Here is a 24,870-nt window from a genome sequence, read left to right as displayed (position 1 = left end):
AGGAGGAGAAAGAGGAAGGGGAGGAAGAGGAGGAGGAGGAGGAAGAAGAGGAACTGGGGAGGAGGAGGGGGAGGAGGAGAAAGAGGAGGATGGAGGAGGAAAAGGAAGAGGAAGAGGAGGATGGGGAGGAGGAGGAAGAGGAGGAAGTGGGAAGGAAGAGGAAGAGGTAGATGGGGAGGAAGAGAAGGAAGAAGAGAAAGAGGAGAAGGAGGAAGAGGAGAAGGAGGAAGGAGAGGAAGAGGAGGAAGAGGATGCAGGAGGAAGAGGAGGATGGGGGAGGAGGAGGAGGAAGAAAAGGAGGGAGGGGGAGGGGGACAGGAGTGAAGAATGCTAATGGCTTGGCAATCAGGTCATCCCAGAATTGTCCACTAATGTTGAGAAACCCAAAGAATAAGCAGAGCCAGAGTGAAAAATCACAGATGTACAACTCTGTTCCATCTTTACATCCCTTAAAAAAAAAGACTGAGAGTTCAAATAGTTGCATTTAAGACCTAGCCTGGCTCAAATGTCACCGCAAACTGACATTTAACTTACAGCTTATTAAAACAACTGCAACTGGACTGATGGCTAGGCACACCCCGGCCAGAGCCACACCGTAACCACCCTGCAAGTGCTGGCAAGTGGGCAAGGAAGGGCCGGCATGAATCTGATGCCTCACGCTGGTGCAGGACCAAGGGCTGAGTTCTGAGCGGGGCTGTGTGGCCCAGCCTACACGCAGGATCTGGGGAGGCCGCCAGGGGCCAGCGCTGGCCCTCGCCTAGGCACACGGTGTTCGGGACCAGGCAGAGAGACTGGAGGACTCCAGGTCACATCTGACAGTAGAGCTGCTTAGAAGTCACAGGGTATTCCCATCACCCCAGGCTCCTGGAACCGAGCTGTCAGTCACCCTGCCCAAAAAGGCAACGGCCGGCAGAAGGCCTAGACGCCACACCTTCTAAATTGCATATGGGACTTAGGTGTTTCCTAGAAAACATGACAAACGAAGAGGTCTGACTGCACATGATAGCATGCTTTCCCTTGTCCCTCGGCTGCCTGTTGACCCAACTTCCCACTCCCACCCCCAACTGGTCCTTACACTTTTAAAGACCCATCATCCTCCCAAGAGAGGACTCCATGGACAAAGCAATTCATTCTTTTGAGGCTTCTAACTCTCCCTGTACTTCATCAGTTCAGAAAAACACCAGCACCAGGTGAAAAACACAGGGGAGCTTTACTTTTCTTGCATCATTTCTCCAAACACGGAAGGAAAGAGGCCACATGAAACATGTTCGCTTGCTCTGACTTGTCTGCTTGGTCGCCTCCAGCTGCCACAGTGGGACCCTCTCCCTCCCCCTTTCTTGTCAATACTCTAACCTTTTATGTCCCCTGAGGTGGATGAAAACCCAGAATCCCCTGCCATGCCTGGCTCTTTCCATAAGAAGCAAAGAGGAGGGAATGGCGCTGGATTGGAGGTGACTCTCTGGACCCGACCCAGAGAGAGAGTGAACACACAAAGGCACCTTTCTCCCAAGAGGAAAACATCCCTATTTCCAAGGTCCCTGTAACCGCCCCGTCCAGCCAGGATAAAAGTGCGGCTCCCACTCTGAAGTTAACTTTCCCTGGAGTCTTCAGTGTTTTCTGGGAGAACCGAGCCTCACATGACAGCCAAGCCACTAATTCCTCACACAAAAGTGTCCTTCAAGCAGCAAAGGCCCTGCCACTTGGGAGCTCCCAGTCCATCTTCCATCCACCCTCACCTCTGGCCCATCGGGCTCTGGGGCAGGGAGGACCAGCTGTGGCCTTCACTGTGACTGAACATGGAACTCAAGCTAACAAAGCCCCAAGTGCCTTTAAATCCAAACTTGTAACAATTGTAGGACTTTCAGAGACAGGGAACAGGTTATGGCAGCTGGGCCAGAGGCAGAGCCTGGGGAGGGTAGCCTGACAGAGCTGCAGTCTACGCTGGAGGGGGCAAGGAAGAAATACCCCAGACTCTCCACTCTTGCCCATGCCTCCTGTGGCCTAAACCCAAGACCACAGGGGAGCCTAGGTGGGAGGCAGCCAGATGTGGGGCAGGTGGGGCCTGTGGGCCACAGAGTAGATGGGGAGGGGGTGAGGACCGCCCAGCACAGAGCGCTATCAGAAGAGGCTCTGTGAAACATCTTGTCCCTTCCCTTTGCCTCTTCTGTGTGGAGATACGAGGGGTAAGGTAGGGAGGGGGCGCTGCCGTGATTTCTGAAGGTTTATGAATCCCCACACTATTAACCAGAAACTTTCAAAAGGTCTGACTGTTTGGGGATAGAGTAGGGCAGAGTAGGGCAAACAAGATTCTCTCCAAACCCCCTGGGCCTCTGTTCCTTCGTCCTAACATAGGAGGGAAACGCGCCTTCCGACTGTTGGGATCTCTTTAGCAATAGGAGGTTTAAAGGAAATCTGAAACCCACGGCACAGAACACTGAGAGACTGAAGACTGGTGAGACTGTGAGAAATACATCGTGATGATGACAAATGAAAGCGTATGGAAACAGAAATTATCCAGATTGTTGAAAGAGGGCCGTTTATGATGGAAACATATTTAGATTGTGTGGTCATGAGTCAAACTCACAGCCAAGTAAACTTCGTGCAGGCTAAATTTATCAGTGGATGGTTAGAAAAGGAGAGAGACAAGTAGAAAACCAAGAGTGTGTGAGAGAGAAACAGGCAGGTGGTGAGACAGACAGATGTGGAGAGGAGGGATCACAGCCACTGTCTGGTTCCTGTCCAATTCGTATGCTCTCTTGAAATAAATCTCAAGTCCTGGAGAGAACCTGGAAATCTGTTTCTTCAGCCCAAAGGGCAAGAACACCTGCCGGGGTAGGTGGGTATTTATGAAAGAGTCACTTTGAATACACAGGGTCTAGAGTTCGTCCTGGGAATTATTCCTCACCATTCTGGGGAGATGGCAGGGCTGGGTGAGCATCACCAGCCACGCACTTAACAGGAGTTAGCCTAAGACTATCATGGGAACCCCACCCACCTGGGCCAGTGTCCGGTCCAAGAAACAATGTGTGACCTGATTCTGGTCAATGGGACTCAATAGGAGACTGGAAGAGAATCCCAGAAATGATTTTCCTCCAGATAAGAGGAGCACACACTCTCTCTGTTATGTGAGGGCTCTGTGCCTGGTGCTCCTGAGATCAACAGAAGGCCCAGCATGTAAGACAGCTGCTCGCACACCACCTCCCCAGACTGGGCAGCAGAATCAGCCCCAACCCTGCTAACTCCCCGTCGCTAGGATGAACCCGGTCCTTCTTAAAACCCTACTCACAGGGAATTCAATTCTGTTTAGGCAGGTGCTATACTACTGGACACAATTATTACATACTATTTTTACAGAAAGAGCAAACCTAGATGTAAGGAAATTTTATAACTTGCCAAAGACTGCCTAACTCACGATTCAGGAGGTGTAATCTGAAGTGCTAGTCAGCATTTTCCTTTCCACGAGACCAGAGTTTTAAAATGTCAGCACTACTGACATTTGGGCTGGATAATTCTTTGTTGTAGGGGCTGCTCTGCACGTTAGTGGCATCCCTTACCCCCACCCACTGGATGCTAGCACCCCACCGTCCCTGGTTGTGACAACCAAAATTTCTCCAGGGGCGCCTGGGTGGCTCAGTCGGTTGGGCATCTGCCATCAGCTCAGGTCATGATCCCGGAGTCATGGGATTGAGCCCCACATTGGGCTCCCTGCTCAGCGGGGAGTCTGCTTCTCCCTCTGACCCTCACCCCGCTCATGCTCTCTGTCGCTCTCAAATAAATAAATCTTTAAAACAAAAACAAAAACAGAATTTCTCCAGACATTGCTAAATGTCCCTGGGGGCAAAACTTTCTCCAGATTAGAACCATTGTTTCTCAGGAAGTTAAAAGTAAACTACCGTAAGATCCAGCATATTCTACTTCTGGGTTTATAGCTGAAGGAAAACAAATCACTATGCTGAAGAGCCTGTGGCCCTCCTGTTATCACTGCAGGGGTACTTACAAGCAGACAAGACAGGGGATCCCTAGGTGGCTCAGTGGTTGAGCGCCTGCCTTCAGCCCAGGGCGTGATCCTGGAGACCCAGGATCGAGTCCCACATCGGGCTCCCTGCATGGAGCCTGCTTCTCCCTCTGCCTGTGTCTCTGCTTCTCTCTCTCTGTGTGTCTCACATGAATAAATAAATAAAACCTTTAAAAACAAAACAAAACAAAACAATAGCCAAGACATGGAGACAGCCAAGTGCCCATCGACGGTTGGATGGATGGATAGAGAAAATATCATGTATACGTATACACACACATATAATGGAATACTATATTCAGCCACAACAGAGAAGGAAATCTTGCCATTTGGGAACACATGAATGCACCCAGAAGGCACTATCCTATGTGCAATAAGTCAGACCGAGAAAGACAAATACTGAACAATATCACTTATACATGAAATCAAAAAAAAGAACAAAAAAAGAGGTCAGATTTCTAGTTACAAGAGGTGTGGAGCTGGGGTCAAAGGTATAAACTTCCAGTTTTAAGATAAATAAGTCTTGGGGGTTGTCCTGCACAACGCGATGACTAGAGTTCATTCACACTCTGGATGGGACATTTGAGTGTTGCTAAGAGAGGAGATCCTTTGTTTCACAAGGAAAAGAAAAACGTTCAGGGGTGGGGGCTATTTATATGAGATGATGGGTGTTAGCTGAACTTACTGTGGTGGTCGCTTCACAACATACGTAGGGAAGTCACTATGCCGTACACTTTAACCTTATACAGTGCTGGCAATGATATCTCAGTAAAACGCAGAGGGAAAGAAAGTATCCACTGCACTAGTCATCCCCGTCCCCCCACCCCTGCCAGTCCACTTGGGGCACTAGTCTAAGATCATAGTCTTCAGGCAAAGAGATACTGTACATGTTCTCATCCACATGTCTGGATGAGCAAGGGATGAGCTAATACAACAGAGTAAATAAAAGAGGACGAATTTGAAATAAGTGACGATAAATGAGAGAATTCTGTGGAATGGGGTAGAAAAACACAAAATGGTTACTACAGCAAAAACACTGAGAAAGAAGAGGCATTGCCCTGGGTACTTGGTAGTAAGGAAACTTAGTGATTGCAGTTCTCAGGGTAAGAGCAGGGGCTTTCTGTTTTGGCCAGGGGTGGGGAAGCTGTAGACGTTGAGGGGCAGCATTTTCAATCCAGGACCACAGCAGCTGGTTCTATTAACTTTTGGAGCAAGAAGAACCTGCAACATGCAGAAAAGCACGTGGGCAGTCAAACTCTGCATCGCATTTAACCACATGCTCCTTTTGACCCTGACTGTATTAGCTTGACAATCTGCCTACAGAACAAATCTGTGAATAATGGGGCAGGTTCTGCTGCTCCCCTTTCCCACATGATTATTTTTATATTTTATTAGTTTTTCTTAGAAATAAAGCCGTCTAGAATATATTACGTGTGGTTGTGCTATCTCTAGGCTTCTGCCAAGAGACTATTTGAGGTATGTGCTTTGTTTTATTAAATATTAAGCCACAGTAGGACATATACCACATATAGGTAGTTTAGCGTTTGTCAGGCACTGTGATGAGTGACGTCCATGTGTTAACTCTACAATGTTCACGATGGTCCTGGTACCCACATCCCATTCTACAGAGAGGCAAACTGAGGTTCAGATGAGGCTCAATTTACCCAGTCTCACTGGTTGTAAAGACCCAAGAATCAGTCCCAATAAGCTCATCCAGAGCCTGTGATCTCAGTCACTTCATTCCATAATGTGATTCATAGACACTTCCCTGATGAGAGTCTTATGGAAAACGGCACAGTACACTTTTATCCCTAATTGTATAATAGCAAAATTCCCTTCACCTAGGAAATAATGTATTTACAAATGGTAGCTAAGCAAGATTCAATTTTTGTTCGCAAGCATAATCTATAATCCCACATTTGATTCACTCATGTCAATTCATTAATTCCCAAGAAACCAAAGAGGTGGATACATTTGATGGGTACAGAGATCCCTGGAGTGTATCTTTAGGTTCTTTTATACTCCAACTGTTATTCTAATAATTAAATCAAAGTCTTCTATTTTCTACTGGGGTGCTTTTTCAGAAATCAAAATATCTTCCTTTATTTATTTTTAAAGTTTCATGTCTTTTTGGTCAGAGATTGTAACACAACAGGATGTGCTCCTTGGAAAGGAGTGTCTCATATATGACATCAACTTAATATCCCTAATCTCCGTCCATGAATTAACTGCATGAAGGAAAGCTAGCTACCTTTGAGGAGGGGTACATAGGAGCACTACTGGCCTCGGATAGGATGGGTGAATAGGGGCAGTCTTTAAAATGGAAGCACTCATACTTATCCCCAGTGTGATCATGACATTAAATGAGATAATCCATTGAAATGGCCTAACATGGCACTCAGCACATTGTGTAGACACACAATTAACCTTAGCTCCTTTCTTCTTCTTTTATAGTATATTTCACTATAAAATTCAGAAATAATGTCTCACCTACTATCTGAGCATAATATTGCAAGGTGACCACTGGGTCACCTGCTGGGTGCACCTATCAGCTACAGCTCCGGGGAGATGCTGACAGCTGGAAATGTCATTGTCTTGTAGATTGAGGATAATGTCAGAACCACTGGATTTAAGTCCTGATTTCTTTCCCAATGTAGTTTTAGAATCTTCTATAAACCCTTTAGACTCTGGTCTGTGGTGCTGCTATCTAAATGGAGGGCTCTGAGCTTAATCACTGCTTAAGTATCTTTTCACTGAGAAGGTATTACTTAGTATCCTGGGAGAGAGCCAGTTACTGCAAGACATTGAGGTGCTTATTTAGTATACGTGTTTTCCTAGTTGTTGCATGATGTATTTAGGAACAGGGAGCCATCGTATGAGATAGTATACTGGTGATCATGTACCCACAAGGGATGTGGATGGAATTTGGGCATAAATAAATCTCAGTACATTCTTAAGACTATGCTATCCTTGTTAAGTGTCACTGCAAGCTTTGTAAAATATAAATAATATTCAAATCACTCTAGATCTGTAAATTCAGATCTTATTCGAGCACTTCAAATCTCTTAAACTGAGAATAATGTTTTCAATATAATTTATATAAGCCACCAAAATGTTAATCTATATACGTCAGTTAACTATTGCTCTGTCTCCTGGACAATAGAAATCCATAAACATTTTAAAATAGGGATCTTTTAGTGGAAAACAGGTTTCCTAGGGCACTAAGTCCATTACCAGGTGGAACTCTCTAGACAGTGGAGGATCTGCCTGGGTTTTGACCACAGCATTGACTTTTGAGAACTCAGTGGTGCTGAGTCATTGGTCTGAAGTTCATGAAGATTTACTTGGTTCCCACAGAGTCTGCTATGACCCTCAGTGTACTTCCACGTTTGTCTAACTCCTACTGAGCTCCATGTTAGTAGCATATCCACTTTCATTATTCAACTTGGGTCTTTACATTGGATATAAGATGCTCTGGTCTCATTCAAAAATCTTTCACCTTATAATGCTTAATTTCCTTTGGATAAAGATATGTAGGTAAAATTATTTAACTGATTATAAGATTTTTAAATATATGTGTGTGCATGTATGTATACTATATATATAGCATATAGTATGTATACTGCATGTTTATATAGTATACATCTTTGAAATCAATTTGCATCTTGCAGCACATGGCAACATTTTTTTTCCCTTATAAAACAACAAGGGCATATCAGAAATGATGAAATACAGTAGGTTTGACCAATACAATCAAACCTTTCTTCTATTTTAGTCAAAATAAACAAATATCATAGAGCAAAATTATATTTTAATAGCTTTTAAAAAATCTTTCTAAGACATCTCTGTAATAATGCTAATAATTTTCATTTAGCTCATTTCTAAGAGATTTTTAGAAAGAGATACACAATTAATATAGCTGCTAAAAAATAAAACTACAACTGGGTGGTTCAGTTGGTTAAGTGTCTGACTCTTGGTTTCAGCTCTGGTCATGATATCATGGGTTATGAAATGGAGGCTTGAGTCCAGCTCTATGCTCAGTGGGGAACCTACTTGAAAATTTTCTCCTTCTGCCCCTCCCCCCACTCATGCGCACTCATGCTCTCTCTCCCTTAATCTCTCAAATAAGTAAATAAAGCTTAAAAACAAACAAACAAACAAAAAAAACCCTACAGACCCAAAATGGAGTTTCTTATGCTAAGCCCCATGTCACCAAACTGAGACTTGACTTAATTACAGTTTTGGTTCTTCTAGAAGAGGAATCTTCAACTAATCAGGAAATGCTTGACTAGCACTAGTTAGGTCATCTGTCTGATAGATCCTTGCCATCTAATAATCAACCTGCTCTTGTTGCCTAGTGTCACTTCCTTGTTCTCACTTACTTCTGCCTATGAAAGTCTGATTTTGTACAGCTCCTCAGAGCTCTATTCTATCTGCTAGATTGGATGTTGCTTGATTGGAACTGATTTTTATTCAAATAAACTCTTAAAATTTTTAACACACCTCAGTTTATCTTTTTACAAATAGATATCTTGCAAGCTATTTTTACAAGTGGATGTCTCAGACAGCCACTAAACCACAGTCACAGAAGATGCCCTTACTGCTTAAAAACTGTTATGATCTTCTTTTGCACTTTTTGCCATTAAAAATGCAAGGTCAAACACCTCTAAGAAGATTGGTCCTTAAAGTATATGCTCGTAATTTAGAACTACATTTATGTTTTCTCCAGCTACAAAGGTATCTCTGTGATTTTTAGCATTCTTCAGAAATGAGAAAACTTAGCACAAATACCAGCATTTTTCTAATCAATTTCAAGAAACACTGAAGAAAAGTTTGCTTCTAACCTCAGAGAGCTGAAGCTCCACAAACCAAAGGACTGGCAGTGAACCCCACGGCAAAGCTCTGCTGGAAGGCCCAAGGCGGTGATCACACACCTTTGCAATAAACAGCTTCGATTTTGTGCCCAGATCTGGGATTTGATGCTGCTTTTACTAACCCAGGCCTTCCTCACTCCACGTTGCCTAATTCCCTTTAAAAACCGAAGGACAGGCTTGTGAATAGATGGTTTAAGTAATGAAATAGCGCAGGTTCCTTGATAGGAAACAGGGACTGTCCGGTCCGGGTGCCTCAAGCAGTTTTGCCTCAGAGAAACAGCACAGATTTCAGGTAACAGAACGTGCTGTTTCTTTTCCTTCCTCTGTCTTGCAGAGGTTATGTCAGCGGGGACAGTCACAGAGATCAGCAGCTAGGTGACAGCACAGTGACTCAATCAGTTTTCAAATATGTGGAGGTTCATAGCCATTGCTCATATGGGCTGAGAACAGAAGAATTTGAGATTACTACGTTAAGAGTTCTAAAGACAAAAGAAAACAAATAAGCTGGTTCCTGCAAGCAGGGCCTCAAACAAATAAATTGGCAAAGGAAATTGTTTTCCTAAATTAGAGAATCTGGCTCTAAAGGGAAGTGAGTCTCTCTTCATTCTGTGGGTTCATAGTGGGAATGGCCATCATACTGTTTCTCTCAGACCTTCCCCTGCCCCTGAGCAGAATCTAGAAGACTGTCCCACATGGGTTCCAACAGTAATATCCCTTATTTTATTCTTTTAAAAGCTCTACTTATATCAGTTTCTAGAATTATAGCTCCCGAGGGAAATTGATGGGTGTGGATGTCACTATTTTATTAATGCTAAAAAGGGCATAATAGTCCACACCAACCTCTGGAGAGAAGATCCAAGAATGGTACAGAGATATTACACTCCATTTTCAAATCAGCAGTGTTTTCTCTTAAGACATGTCTCTTCAAAGCAGACAAAAAGTTTATGGCAACATCTTGTGTGGCTCTGGTGAAAGATCTGAGCGGAATGAGAGAGCGCAGACGGGGTTTGCAAGGAAGATTCCAGATGTGTGGACACCACTGAGCTTTAGGCTCAGATTTAGCACAGCTGGGTTCCTATGGACAGTGCTTTCTGAGGCTGGAGAACATGCACACTTACAGGACAGGTGGAGGTGATCTGCTCCCACTGCGTCATGTTCAGGCTGTCCTCCAGACTCGTGCATTTCTTCATCACCATGTCCCAGCCACAGTAAGGGTCCTGGGCCCCAATGCAGGCGCTGCAAACATACACCCAAAGGTCAACAGAGAGGCAAGGCAGCCTTCCCCACACTACAATAGACCCAAGTTTACAGGAGTCTGGCCCTCACGAACTGACATGGGAACCAGTTCCGAGAAACAAAGTTTTAGTCTGCACGCTGGAGAACAATGTATGCATACATCCATAAGTATCTAACTGAATCAATTAATTTTGGTTGAAATATCTATATTTTTCTTAAGATACAGGTTGGACAACTAAAGAACTATGTGTGCCAACATGAACCTTTTGGTGTCATGAATAAAGCTAGTCAGAATTTTGCAATGCTCAAAAACAGTAGGTTTTGTTATCACCACCACCATCATCATTATCATCATCATCATCACCACCACCACCACCACCACCACCACCATCATCATTATCATCACCACCACCACCACCACCACCACCACCATCATCATCTTCACCCCCTTAGCAACAGGTAGTATTTGCTGAAAACCTGTTATATCTTTCAGATACAACTTTTATAAAAAGGCATTATCATTTTCACTCTATCATCATCTTAATCACTACCATCACCACCATCATCACTACCACCAGCACCAACCACCTCCACCATCACCATCATCGCCACTGCCATCATCACCATCACTATCACCATTACCACACCACCACCAACTCCACCACCACCATCATCTCATCACCGCCACCACCATCATCATCACTTTAATTCCAGACGTTATTTGTTGAACATCTCCTGTAATATATCAATTTATTGTATCATTTAGACACTTAACTCTAATGAGGAAGGTAGTATTATTTTTATTTTGTTGATGAGAAAACTGAGGCACAGAAGATTTAAGAAATTGACCCAAGGACAAGCAAATATACCCAAAACCCTTCAACATGGTTAGTTTGAATTTAATAAAATACGAAAATCTTTTGGGTGCTGTAGCTTAAAAAGGAATTAAAATTTTCAATTTAATTGTAGCTTAATACAGTTCCAACTGCAATACTAAACACATTATTTCAGAAGGATTGCAGGATGGTAGATGCTTTATTTTAGCTTTGTCTCCAAGAAAGAGTTCATACATCACAGGGGCATCATTAGATGAAGACTTTGGCCCCTATGTTATAAATGCAAGATAAGGTATTCGAGGGTGGAGAGAAGCAGACAGAGTGATAATGACTGAGCCAAAATTATACAAAAGATGATGCCGCAGGCAAGCAGGGCATTGAACACCTGAGAATTCTCTCTCTGAAGGGGTCAAGAGACCAGATGTGCAGTAAATGGGAGGGAGGAAAGGCAGGCTAGTGCAGCATGGAAGTGCTAATGTCTTCTTAGGGGTAAGGAGCCCCTTCCAACTGGGAGAATCTGTTAGAGGATTGATTACCAGTTAACCAAGAGTAGGCCTAGAAATAATGGCATATCTATCAAACGTGGGCCAAAGAGGTAGTATAAGTAAGATTAAATTGTTAATATCAATGATATAAAATAATCCTAATTAACATATCAAATATGTTACCATATATCAAGCACCATTTTAAGAGCCTGACTTCTATTAGCCCACAGAACCTTTCTAAATGAAATAAATGTAGTTGCTTTAAAATAAAGAAGCTGAAGCAGAGAAAGCTGAAGTAGAAGTCTCACAGCAGGGGCATATAACTCTAAAGACAATAAATCAAGCAATAATGGTATAAAACTATTACTTATTGTTATTATGGAATTATTATTTATTTACCACCCAGAGAAGTTCAAACAGAGATGGTTAACACTGTTGCTTCTCCCAGCAGGACTAGGTTGGGTGGAGAGGGGTATGGGACAGTCACCTGTCACCACTGCCTCATAAGCACTTGTTGGTAAGTGACAAGGCACATGTTAAAAGGTAAACTGAGGCACATTGAAATTTCGAATCTGGTAGCATCAAATCTAAAGGGCTTAGGAGTCTCCCCTAATGGGAGCCAGGGGAGAGAATTTTACAGAGAAGACTCGGAGGCAAACCAAGGAAATTATTTTATTGCCTGTAGCTTAAGTGGTGGCCTTATTTGGGAAAGCCTGGTTGACTGGGATGGGTCGTTCACAAGTTTCACTTTCTCAGATTCAAGGGCAGTGACTCTGACATTGGTTTTAGTTTGCTGAGGTCAGCTACAAGGCTTTTAGGGCCACCCCAGGCTAAGAGCCTCTTGTTGAACTACCTAAACAGGCATATAGCGCCTGCATGTGAAAGATCAAACAAAACAGTTATAATGCACATAATACACGCTTTTCTTCCCCAGAACTAGGCACTATTCAGACTGTTATTTATTTGGAATATATTTTTTCTTCACAAATTAGAATTCATGCATGGTTACGTCTATATATACTTACATATTTTTGTTTGTGTTTATCATTACGATTAAATAAAACACACACAAAGGGAACTGTACACATAGCCTCTTATTTTGCTTTTTACACATAAAAATATATTCTAACTTCTTTTTTGTTAGCATATATAGCTCTACCTTGTTCCTTAGATGGCTGTATAGTGTTCTGTTCTAGATGAGTCAATATTTATTTGAATCCTTCAAAAGCAAGGCTGTAATGCACTTTTGTACGTATTTTCTACACGATAGACTTCCATATGTGGAACTTATGAGGCATAAGTTATGGGTATTAATAATTTTGTATCATCAATAGTTTGGAGGGTAACTACTCTCCCTCTTTCATGTTGAATGCTGCCTTTTTTTTTTAACTTAGCCCTTTCTAATAGATAAAAACACTCTTCTAGTCATCCGTTCTATTTGTTCAGTTGTGAGATTAAAGTGTAGTATATGTGTATGCATTTATGCATCACCTAAATTTCCATTCCTGTAAATTTCCTATTTGTAACCAATTCCTGCTTTGTGCTTCTTTTTGATTGAATAACTGGCTTCACCGTTTTTATGTAGTCATTGCAAGTGAAAATTTCGGTGTCAGAAAATTAACCCCCTTTCAATAATATTTCAAATACTTTTCCTACTTGTCATTAAATATTTTTTCTTGAGATACAAATGTTTTAAAATTTTATGCAGTCAAGTTTATGCATCTTTTCCTTCACAGCATCTGAATTTTGTGCCATATTTTGAAAGAGCTTCCACACTTAAAATCATAAAAACATTTATGCAGGATTTCTTCTTATCCTTTTATAGTATCATTTCATTTGCCTTCCCGTGATCCATGTGAAATGTATCTCTAGCAACAATCCCTTCCTCCCTCCATTTGTTGAATTAAAACAAACAGGCAAACAAACAAACAAAACATGTATTTTTTTTAATCTAAACTTCTCCATCCTCATACCAACACAAACAGATCTGGGGCTTAGAAGTAACAACCAGGAAGCTGTCGGGTTTCTTTTTCCTTTTTCTACTGAATTCAGACAACATCTTTTTAAAACACAAGTTTATAACACAGTACGTGAGCATCAGCTTTTGAAATCTCTAGCTTTTGAGGTTGGGGAATATAATATTTTAATAACTTACTTTTAAATAAAAATTCATTTCAGTGATCAGTTCCATAGAGTGGAACTTGACTTGTATTCATAGTAAATAAAGCATAACCCACATTTCTCAATTTTAAGAACTCATCATTTTAAAGACACACAATTGATTTAATACCTTTTTTTGTTTTGTTTTGTTTTAGGGAATAAGAGAGATGAAAATAAACCAGTGACTGTGTAAGTCAGGAAAGTGTGCATTTTTGCATCTACAAAATAAGATATTTCACATATTGTCACTAGTTTCAAGGTCAGCAAATCATCCCTGAGAAATGTTGCCTGTGCAGATGTTGTTCTGTAGGAAGTTTGTGGAAATCTGAAGACCCCTCAACTATGAGACAGATCTGGGCACAGGTGAGAACTAGGAGTCTTTCTGTTTCCTGCTGTGACCCTGCTTGGCTGGGACAGTGAGACCTGACTCACAGCATCCAGGTCTCAGCGCATCTGCCACATTGACGGAATGCCACAGCCTGTATCACACATGGGAATCCTCTCGTGTGTGAGCCCATTTTCACACTGGCGGGTAAACAGGGCAAAGCTATATTTACAAAATGATTCAAAAGGCCTGAATTCCTTTTCATGTTTCTTATTAAAGCAACTTGACCATCAGACAAAATTAAAATTCCAAAAACAGTATAATTCCACCAAACCCCCTTCACTTTGCCCTAGGCTTCTCTTTGCAAATCTGCCTGCAGGGCTGAAACAATGCCACAGGGTTACACAGGATATTTTAAGCTGTTTTAAATGAAAAGCTGCTTGTAAAAACATCTCTGTCTTCCCATAATGTTGGCGGCTTTGCACATTCTTAACATTCCACTTATCCCTTAAACTATTAAAACTTCTCTACAAGCACAAATGCCCATTCATTAAAAATTCCATTTATATCTAAATATGTTTTCCTCAGTCAAAATATTTCATACCATAGCAAAATTCTGATGAGCCCTACTTTTAAAGTATGCTTTAAGAAAACCCAATCATCATAACTGATTGCCCTGGGAAGGTAGGTCTTTTAAAGAGACCATGTAGAAAATAACAGATGTCTTACTAATGAGGCCATCAGGAAAGCAGCTTTTCTTCACCACACTTTGAAAATGTTTTTCTTTGTATGATGAATCTTTTTAATAAAAAATTTTCTTATTTTGCTAATAACCTCAGATTATTCTCATTTGATATATTGCCTTGGTATTTGAGAGGATCTGAATTCAGAAAATATGCTGGTCAGAATCTGAAAGTTTAATTTAAAAGCACATTTGTTGAGAATATGTTTTTGAGCTCAATGTGTATTTAGAGACAGGCCTTAATTCTAGAAGAAGAATAAACTTCTTCCCGTTTCTAGGACAGTGATATTAACATTTAGCTAATTTTTTCCTTTAAATTTTAAAGTTTGTAGTTCTATTTTCTAATTTAAGTATGAGGGAAAAGAGATATATTCATTAAAATCTTCTCATTGTATTTCTAGACAGCTGGAGCTGATTACTGAATACGTTCCCCTCACATGTTAGATTATCCGAGTGTCGATGATTTACCTGATTTGTTTCTGTTACACTAATTGTCATTAAATCAGCTTATTTTTGATCTTAAGAATTTTTGCCATATTAAGAAAATGCATTCATTAAGCATGAGATTTTAAATGTTTTAATCATTCATTCACTGGGCGCATACTTAGGACACCTGCCATGAACTAGACTGAAATTAGGGGGGTGCCATGGACAGCAACACTCACTGCACCTACAGAATTTACCCTTTAGCAAAGGAAATAGACACTAAGCAGTTACACTGATAAATAGTAACAACCATTTCCAAAGGAAAAACCCAAAGAGGGAACTCCTGTTTAGATAGGGTCAGGACATACACAGGGAGTGGCATTTAAACTGGGAGCAGTGAGATGAATAGGATCAGCTTTGACATGGCTCAGGAAAAACAGAACATCTGACGGCAAGATGGACATGGAGAAGGCACTTAGTTGGATGGAACTTGGGGAGTTTAAAGGATGAGAAAAGTGGAGGATAGACTTTGGTTGAAGCTTGAGGAGCAGAATGTGCAGAACCCTGGTACCCATTCAAGATTCAGGGTCTCCTAGTAAGTGCTGAAAACTTTAAAATACTGTGCAAAAACCATGTGTCTATACTTAACTTATTTCTACTATTATCATGACAGTAGTGGATTAGATGGATTTCTCTGTTCATGAAGGATCTTTGCCTTAAGTCCCAATACAATCTGAGGTGCCTTATTCCTAATGACCAGTGTCACTCTATACCTTAGAATATGCTTTTAAGATTTGTATTAAAAACACCGTTTTACTAGAAATAAGGCTGAAAAAATTCTAATGAGACCAGAAAGCACTTGAGGAATGCATTATAAGATACCCACACATCCGTCCTTCAGTTGGTGAATCCACCTGAAACATATATTTTCTTCAGTTTCTCTTCCCACGAAACTGGAATGATAATAATTACCTCATAAGGTATTGAGGATTAAGTTATATCATGTATTAAATAAGAAAAAGTAATTTGGGGGGATGGGATACATATAGATTATTATTCTATATATAACTATATAGAATTATATAGTAATTCTATATAACTATAGATGTTATTCTAATTAATCTCTAAACATAATCACATATTACAATATGATATCAACTTTTGGGTATAGAATGTTTGAAAGCATTCTATATCCAAAATACTAAATCTACCAATGCCCTGGGCTCTTTATTTATGCAGGCAATGTGACACACCACAGCACATTCTATTAAGTGGTACAAAGTATTTTAACTACAAGTTTGAATAGATTCACAATTTATTTTGACTACCTGGCAAAATGCCACGTGTTGAAGACACAAAGACCAGGAATGAACATGCAGTCTTGTGAGAGAGGAAGACTATGTTCATGAACACTGTCCACCAACATAAGGAGAGGTAACTACTAAGTGAGAATATCAGACAATTGATGCTACAAGGGTCAGAGGAAAGAGCAGTAGGCCAGACGAGTTCCCGGGAGATGCCATGTGCAGACTGGCTTTTGAATGAAGCTGGAGCTTAGCTGAGCGAGATAAGCATCCCTGGTCATGATGGTCCCAGGAAGGATGACAGAATCATGTGCATGAGGCAGGATCAGGATGATAAGCACAGCAGCATGGCTGGGCTGAAGTTTCCATAAGATTCCTAGGAAACATACTGATGTGAATAAAATGTTGGCGTTTTGCTTCAGCAAGAAAGATTTGGCTGCGGTGTGCAGCATGTATCTAGTTGTGAAATCTACTAGAAGATTAATTTATAATTCCCAAGAACTGAGATACAGCTACAGCATAATGGAATTTTTAAATTTAAGACACATGCCAAGTAAACAAAGATATAATTACTAGTAAAAATACATGTTTATACTCATTAACATCACTTGCTAAAGACATTTAATAGTAATTCACATTGCATGTTATGATTTGTAGATGAGATAAGTGAACTAGAATTTCAATTAGTCACTAACTTTTAATACATTAAAAACTATTCACTATTGGCTTATCATTAAATGACACTGATTAAATACAATGAGGATTTTTTACATTTAATTTTTCTTTTAATATTCATTTAGAACATTTAATATGTATCACCAGTAGTACTAAGTGAATGGTTTTTCATTAAAGTCTTATTAGGTGGATGGAACACTCAAATTTTCCTAAAAAGTTGTTTTCAAACTGAATGGAACTGACACACATTTTACAGTGAAGAATTTTGGGAAAATTGATAGTAAAAAAGAAATAGTGAAAGGAGTAGAGTATTTGAAATAAGCAAAACAAAAGTGCTCTCTGGAATTTAGCAATTGTAATCAACTTGGGGCATCAGCTTTGGTTTCTGATATGACACAGACAATCCTTCTTCCCTGACTCATCATGCACAGAACCTGAGCTGTTTATCTTGCCCTCTGGGTGGATCTCAATCATCGCAAAATTTGTCTCTTAACAAGCATAATATCTTTCTGGAGAGGCCAAGTCGGCCCCCAGGAGGAAGCTCTCCAAGATAGGTAGTTTTCTTCTCAGGGATCAAAATCAGGACAAAGAAGACAAGAGGAGTATCGGTGACTCCACATGAACCCTTCACAGCCCAGGGATGATGAAGTAATTGCTGGGAGTGAGGACCAGAAAACACCATGTCCAAGTGCCCAAGAAGGAAAGAAATGAATCTATGGTCACTTCATTCAGGGAAAAATCTGCACTTTTGGTATTCTATGTTCTCTATAAACCAGAGGGAATGAAAGGTCCACAGTCTCTTCTTCTCCACCAATCAGAGATAAAAATGAAGACACAATTACTCTTTGGCCATCTGATGTTGCTTCAAGGGAAACTTTCTGTGGACCAGGAGATGAGGGTTTAATGGACAGAATCAGAAGACACAGGAGAATATGAAGAATTGTCAGTTACACATGAAGAATGCACAAGGGGTCAAGTAGTTTTAATTTTTACTTAAAATATTAGAGGACAGTAAATCCAGAGAAAACATTTATATTACTTTGACTCTTTATAATTCACCCAGCTTAACAGTTTTCCCATGACTGAGTGAAGGAGGCTTAAACTCCAGAAAATGCCCCCATGAGAGCATAGCCAAGCTCAAGGGAAGAATTTCTGTCTGTGTCAGCAGAACAGTTATAGTGAGGGTGGCATCTACCCTGAATTTGGACACTCTGGTGCCTTCTCCAACTTGGTGACAACAGCAAGGAGGGTAAGCCCTTGGCTCTCCTCACACCTGGCCCTGTCCAACCTCCCCTCATCAGTGACTGAATCTCAGCCTCTTGGATATAGAGATAAATGACACAGTGAGGGACTTGAGACAGGGAATTACCAAATATCCACTGACAGATGCTCCTGCCAACTGAATGGAGCCATGTTGACATCACTCATCTACACATAGAACGTTGTCAGGGTAGAATTTCACAAACTGCCAGAAAATTTATTTGCCAGACAGACCAAAGCCAGGTACATAATATAATACATGTAGAGTCTGGCCTGATCAGCCCTGTCCCTCTCAGATAAAGGGTAGTTGTTAAAGGAGAAAAGTAAATTCTTGACAGGTCCAGATGGACTGGTCCAAAGGCAATGTGAAGTATACCTCAGCAAAGAAGGCAAAGCAGTATACAAGAGCCATTTGATTTTTTGTTTTCTCCGCTCCTCTCCTCCCTTTTCTCCCTCCCACTCTCTCTCTTTCTTTTTTGCCTTATTTCTTTCTTCCTTCCATCCTTTCTTTTTCATATATTTGCATTTGACTTTCATTTGAGACAGAGAAAAAATTTGAAACCAAGCCTTCAACAGAGTGTGCAATGAATCAAGAAATACCATCCACAAGCAATGTCAGCTCAGCAGGACTGACATGAACTGGATATACTGTAAGTAGAAGGGAAACAAATCATGGACTGAATTCTTTTTATGTGCCAGATTCATTATGTACTCTTTGTCCGTGTGCTTGCTGTAACATACGGAGTGGCTTGCTCATAATCACATACTAAGTAAAGGCTTATTTAGGATCCACCTGAATCTGAAGCTTATGATCTTTCCATATGTAAACTGTTTTGTAGACATGGGGTTAGTTATTTCCTTAAGAACCATTAATTCATTGGATTATGCTACAAATAAAAATCTTAAGGGAAGCTTGGTGTATAAAAGCCAAGATGCTGCTGGCCAGGATAACTCTGGTGCAACGATTTGGAGCCTGGAAAACTGCTACAGCCCAAGCTTACCCATGGAGTTCTCTATGCAGCTTTAAACTGGGGAGTGCAAACCCAGGAAGCCTGTGGAGTAGACACTAAATAGTGAAACCTCACATTGTGAGCTCTTTGGTTGTGTTTCTCAAACTCAACTGAGGTACAAAAGGTTGGTAATTACACCAATTACATGACTTTATCCAAGTGACTGGAACACAGATTGTCATTTAGGAAACAGAAACATCTTCTTTGAGGAAACTGAACAGAAAGCTAAACCCAAAACTGTGCTAGTTAATGCATAACCAAGGAAAGCTTTTGTATCAATTAGGAGAGCATTTTGTATTAATAATTTGATATTCTTTTCTTAGCTGGAACCCCTATCAAATTGTATAAGCTTCAGACCCCACAAAATCTGCATTTCTCCCTAATTATTACAGAGCAAACAGTAGTATGAATTGTGTTTCTTAAATTACTAGTCAAGTTCATGTATGTTCATCTTCTATCACATTTCAACTGTTCATTTTCCAATCTGCCCAGGACCTGGGGATATTAACTTGGGATTTCACTAAAAAGCAGTATTTCAGCCAAGCCTCTCTTATAGTGTGCTTTGCATAATAGTAAGTAGACGTTGGTGAATGTACTTTGTCTTTTTCTCCTATTTTTGGAAGTTATAATGATGACATACACATACTGCTATTTTGTTCTTTTTCAGTTACTATCATATCATGCATATATCTTCACAGTCATCACTTACTGGCTTCAGAATAATCCACAGAGTAAATACTCCATTGAATGAGTATATTGCAACTTGGTGATTAATTCTCTTACTATTAGAAATTTATGATTGGAACACTGGTTGTGATTCAAATAGCGCTTAAGAAATAATTAGACAGGGATGTCAGGCTGGAAGATTAGGTCCTAGGATAGTATAGGATCAGATTTTAATGACAAATTGATTTTGGGATAAAGTCTAAGGTAACTCTAAGGTCCTTTGGCTCAAATCCACAACAGATATTCAGGAGATTTTATTTATGCCAGAACTACTCATTAGACTCTGAGCCCCATGAAGATAGGGTCAGGGATGCCTCATCTATCAATCTATACCCAGGGACTTGGCACATATTAAGATCAATAAATATATTATGAATGAATTAACTAAGGAAAAGCCAGTCTTGAGAAGCTAATCCAAAGTCAATGCAAACAAAAACTCAAGACACCGAGATTTGGAAAATATTAAATTCATTTTGAAGGGAGAATATTTAATTTGTAAATTGAGTATATGTTAAAATTTCTTCTGAATGTTTATATGATTCATAACTGAATGGCTAAAGTTGTCATGCTGGAAGACCTGTGGGGGTCCTGCAATTTCTCTCTGTACATGGTATTTCTCCCATCAGGCAGATGCTGTCTGTAGGCAACATTTAATTAATAAAGGTGCCGACATATTAACTCCACGTTTTGAAACTTTGCTCTTTCAAGCAATAAATGTTCTGCAGTAACCTAATCTCCATACTAATTTTCTTAATGAGTGTTAATTTCTTTAACTAAATGACATTATTACAAGCTAAATGAATTAAAAATGGCTAGACATCCATTTGCAAAGGGAGCTGATCTCACTCTTAATCGTACCATCTTTCCCTAGTTTCATTAAGCAAAACTTAAAAGACATGTCTCTTCTGTTTTGTATGAAGACTATGATTCTCCTGGCTTCCAGCTTTTCTTCTCTCCACAGTTAGTTCTTATAATAAGCCCAAAATGAAACAACAAACACCTAAGGCCTGGGAACACTTGATCCTTTATCTAATGTTTCGTATCAGTACATTTTTCTATAAAGACAGTTTCACTATTTTGTGAGAATTGGGGTTTACTTTATAGATCATGAAGTAAAATAGCAGAGAGGGGCAAGGGAGTGTCCATTAGTAAATCTGACAGATGTTTACTGACCCTGTCTTGGGCTGGGTACCATGCTTAAGACTGCACAGACCTGGAAAGACATGCCCAGGTTGTGACTCATGGTTTGATGGGTTGAAGGAAATAGGGCCTGGCATGCAGTTCTTGGAATTCTAGTTTCTGGTCTAGGCCTGATGATTCTCAGGACATTCTCTCTCCAGTTTGGACCAATCCCTCATCTACACAAAGTTAGCCCTATAACTTGAGAGGTTCACCTTACCTTGTAATTGTGATGGATGTCAAAAAAATAAAGAATATTTAAGTGTCTGAAGAGAAGAAAATGCCTGGTATTCAGAAAAAGTAAGGTATAGAGTTAGTTCATGTAATTTAATAATTAACATAATAACTTAACACATTATTTTATGTGTACATGGGTGGCTCAGTAGCTGAGCACCTGCCTTTGGCTCAGGGCGTGACCCCAGGGTCCTGGGATCAAGTCCCACATCGGGCTCCCACAGGGAACCTACTTCTCCCTCTGCCTATGTCTCTGCCTCTCTCTCTCTCTGCTCTCTCTCTGTGTGTCTCTCATGAATAAATAAAATCTTAAAAAAACCCCAAAACAATAAAACACCTTATTTTATAAATCAGAGTTTATGATGATTGAAGGTACATTCATTCAAAAGGCATATATGATAAAATTCAAATTCAGGAGTCAGCAGGTGACAGCCCACGGACCAAGTCCAGACTGCCACCTCAAGTTTTACTGAAATGCAATGTAGGGCAATGTTCTGCCCTGACGCCCTGGTGACCTAACCTCAGCTGACTGAACTTTGGTGGAATGCTGAGTGATCTCCCCAATCGTGGTACACGGGAGGATTCCAAGAAGCTGTTAAAAAGCCATTTCCCTCCCACTACCCTATGTCCAGGGAAGCTATCATGAGATCGTTTCTCATCACGTTCCAGGCTCTGAAGAGGTTGAAGGCCTTCACCCCCTACACTCACCCCAGTACTACATAACTACAGGTTATGAAGCTGCTAAGCTGCAGCAGAGCTGGATCCTCAGCATCATGTCGCCCTCGTTCTGTGCTGCATGGTCATCTGGCCCTTTGCTTTGCCGTCATACCGTGGGACAAAGGGCATGGGTGGCTAAAACCTTTTCTGGTCTTGTATTTGTTGTCTATAAAAGTAATAAAGTGTTTGCACCTAAAAGTGAGTTGTTCCTTTGGCCTGGTGAATCTGTTACCCTTGTCAACCTCCATTCATTATGGTTGGCTGCTCCCATGCTATAAGGAGGGAGAGATCATGTAGTCTGGGAGGCCTAAAACATCTTCATCTGGTTCTTGACAGAGGCAGTTTGCTGACCCACTGATGTAATTACTGTGTAATCGTTATGCTGACTTTCAAGTCCAAATCAAAAGCCTTCCCATCACTACTTGCTTTTCCTGAGGCTGAGGAGTGTCAACCAGTTGTATCAATTGGAAAGCTACATTGTTTCCCGGGGAAGGGTAATAGCCCAGATCCTGTGATCATTCCTTCCTTTCTGAAGTAGCGAGATGAGGACTCTATCAGTTGTGACCAGAGTCTGTTTTCCTTCAAGGGGCATGTTATAACATCACATTCATATTCATGTCAGGCAGGAATTAAGGTAGCACAAGTCTTGGCTGCTCTATCCTTTGCATCCCTGTAGAGACCTCTGCCCACTTGAAAGGCCTCATGCTGCTTTGGGGGTGTCCTGACCCATGTGCCACGTGCATGTGATGTGGCCCAAGGGATGGCATTGGCTCACCTATATTCCACTGTCACATGCGGTACCCACGTCTGGGCCTGTCAAGATCCCCACATTCCTCAAAATTAGTAAATGGCAATTTACTTTATGAAACAAATACCTATGTATGGTAAGTCCTGGAGTACAAAAGGATATATAAAAAAAGGAAAAGTTCCCCTTGCACTTTACATCCCTAGTGGTAACCACCTGACGAGCTGGGTTTAATCACTGGCCTAATTTTCCCATGCTATTCATTAAATACTTATGCAAATAAAAAAAAAGCTAAAATTAAAACAAAATCTTTTCAATCATTTTTGAGATAAAACTGGACTAACATGTATTTTTTAAATGTTGTTCTTCCAAAATAACTTTCTGAGGTCAATGGCTCTGACTAGTTAAAAACATGGTGCTATTTGTTCCAAGTTACAAGGTATGTGCAGCATGGCATGCACACCCAACACATTTTTCCGCCTCCCCCAAGGCTCCAGAATCCTTTCTAGAACAAGTGGAGGTGGGAATTCACTGTGGAATAACCAAAGGGTATCAACCTCCCTTGGGTGTGCTGGGTGAAGCCTGACAGCAAGTGTAATAAAGAGGAAATGATGGGGAGAGGCGATGGCTAATCATCAAGCGGACATGCCTGACTTCTGCTTGCCTTTGTGCTTACCAGCTCTCAGAGACACACGTGGTCAGTGCCACGGTGCAGCTGACACCCAGCCATGAGGCTTATGTCCTCATTGTCCCAGGGGCAGCACAGGGAACCCAAGAGAAAGCCTGGGCCTTGGGGATAGGGCTCCAGTCCTGAAGCTGGCTTTCATATTGCAGAAGGTATATGTGATGTCGGGCAGGATCCAAAAAACCTGAGCCACCATCTCCTCATCTGAGAAATGGAGATGATGGGCAACTTGCTCCTCAGGGTGTAGCGGTGACAGGAAACGATGGTAAGAGCTAGCACTGCGCCAGATATGTAAAAGAAACTCATGGGACTGAATCAACTGTCATCATTTATAAACATTTGAACAGACACCAAACTGTGCATGGCTTTTGAAAAATGGACACTAAAAAAAAATGTTAATGTGATTTGGCAGGAGACAGGTACTTTAGTTAACCTCAGTCTTTCTTGTCAAACATTACAAAGCTCATTTATAAAATTGATTTTTCCAATAATGAATGAAATTACTTATATTATACTATGGAATATGGAAAGTATGTTTATCAAAGTAATTACTGCTCAGTTGTCACTCAGTTGTTATCCTGTTCCTATTCACTCTACTTCTTTAGGCATATTTCTAGAAAATTAAAATTGCTTTTGTCAAAAAAAAATCTTTCCCCATAATTCATCAAAAACAAATCTGGCTATGTAGATATTAGTTCCTTAAAAATCAGTGCTTTTCTCCAGTTAGTGTTCATGAGGGAGGTTTTCTCATCTTTCTGTAGGAAGAGGACAGCAAAGAAACATAAAGGGAAGAATCCACAGAAACGCTTGGGTTTAAGTTTTCAGATTTTCTTCTCTCAAATGGAATACTGAAGGGTCAAACACAACCTAACCCATTCTGAGTGTGGGGACACAGAAGACCACAGTTTATCAGTTTACAATAAAGTTATAATCTCTCGTGGCTGCTCTCTGAATGGGTGGACAAGTTAACAGCAGGGAGATTCAGCTCTGGGTATAACTGTATCATTTTCTCCTCCCAGGAGCGTGATGAAGACAGTCAAGTGGCCCTATTCTCCTTATAGGAGAAAGAGGGGACTATGAAAACCTCCTGGGCTGCTGTGCCTGGTGGTGGCTGGTGCCCATGGTTTCCTGACTGGGCTCCATGTCCAGCCGTGCAGGAGATGAGTTGGGCACGATGACACCTCGCTTCCCTGACCTGATGCAGGAGTTAGCTTTTCAGGTTGTACCCGGAGTTGG

At 41.0% G+C, this 24,870-nt stretch overlaps 1 protein-coding gene across 1 annotated transcript in view; it reads right to left on the bottom strand.

Moving 5' to 3' along the window:
• The window catches only part of SEMA5A (semaphorin 5A), a 473,566-nt gene that overhangs the window by 85,233 nt on the left and 363,463 nt on the right, over positions 1-24,870 (bottom strand). Inside the window, 1 exon segment of the mRNA XM_038583333.1 lies at positions 10,008-10,125. Within this exon segment, the coding sequence (XP_038439261.1) occupies positions 10,008-10,125 (118 nt within the window).

Source organism: Canis lupus, chromosome 34 (assembly GCF_011100685.1).
Source record: "Canis lupus familiaris isolate Mischka breed German Shepherd chromosome 34, alternate assembly UU_Cfam_GSD_1.0, whole genome shotgun sequence".
In the NCBI taxonomy this organism is placed as follows: Eukaryota; Metazoa; Chordata; class Mammalia; order Carnivora; family Canidae; genus Canis; species Canis lupus.
This window is presented reverse-complemented; position numbering and strand designations above follow the sequence as displayed.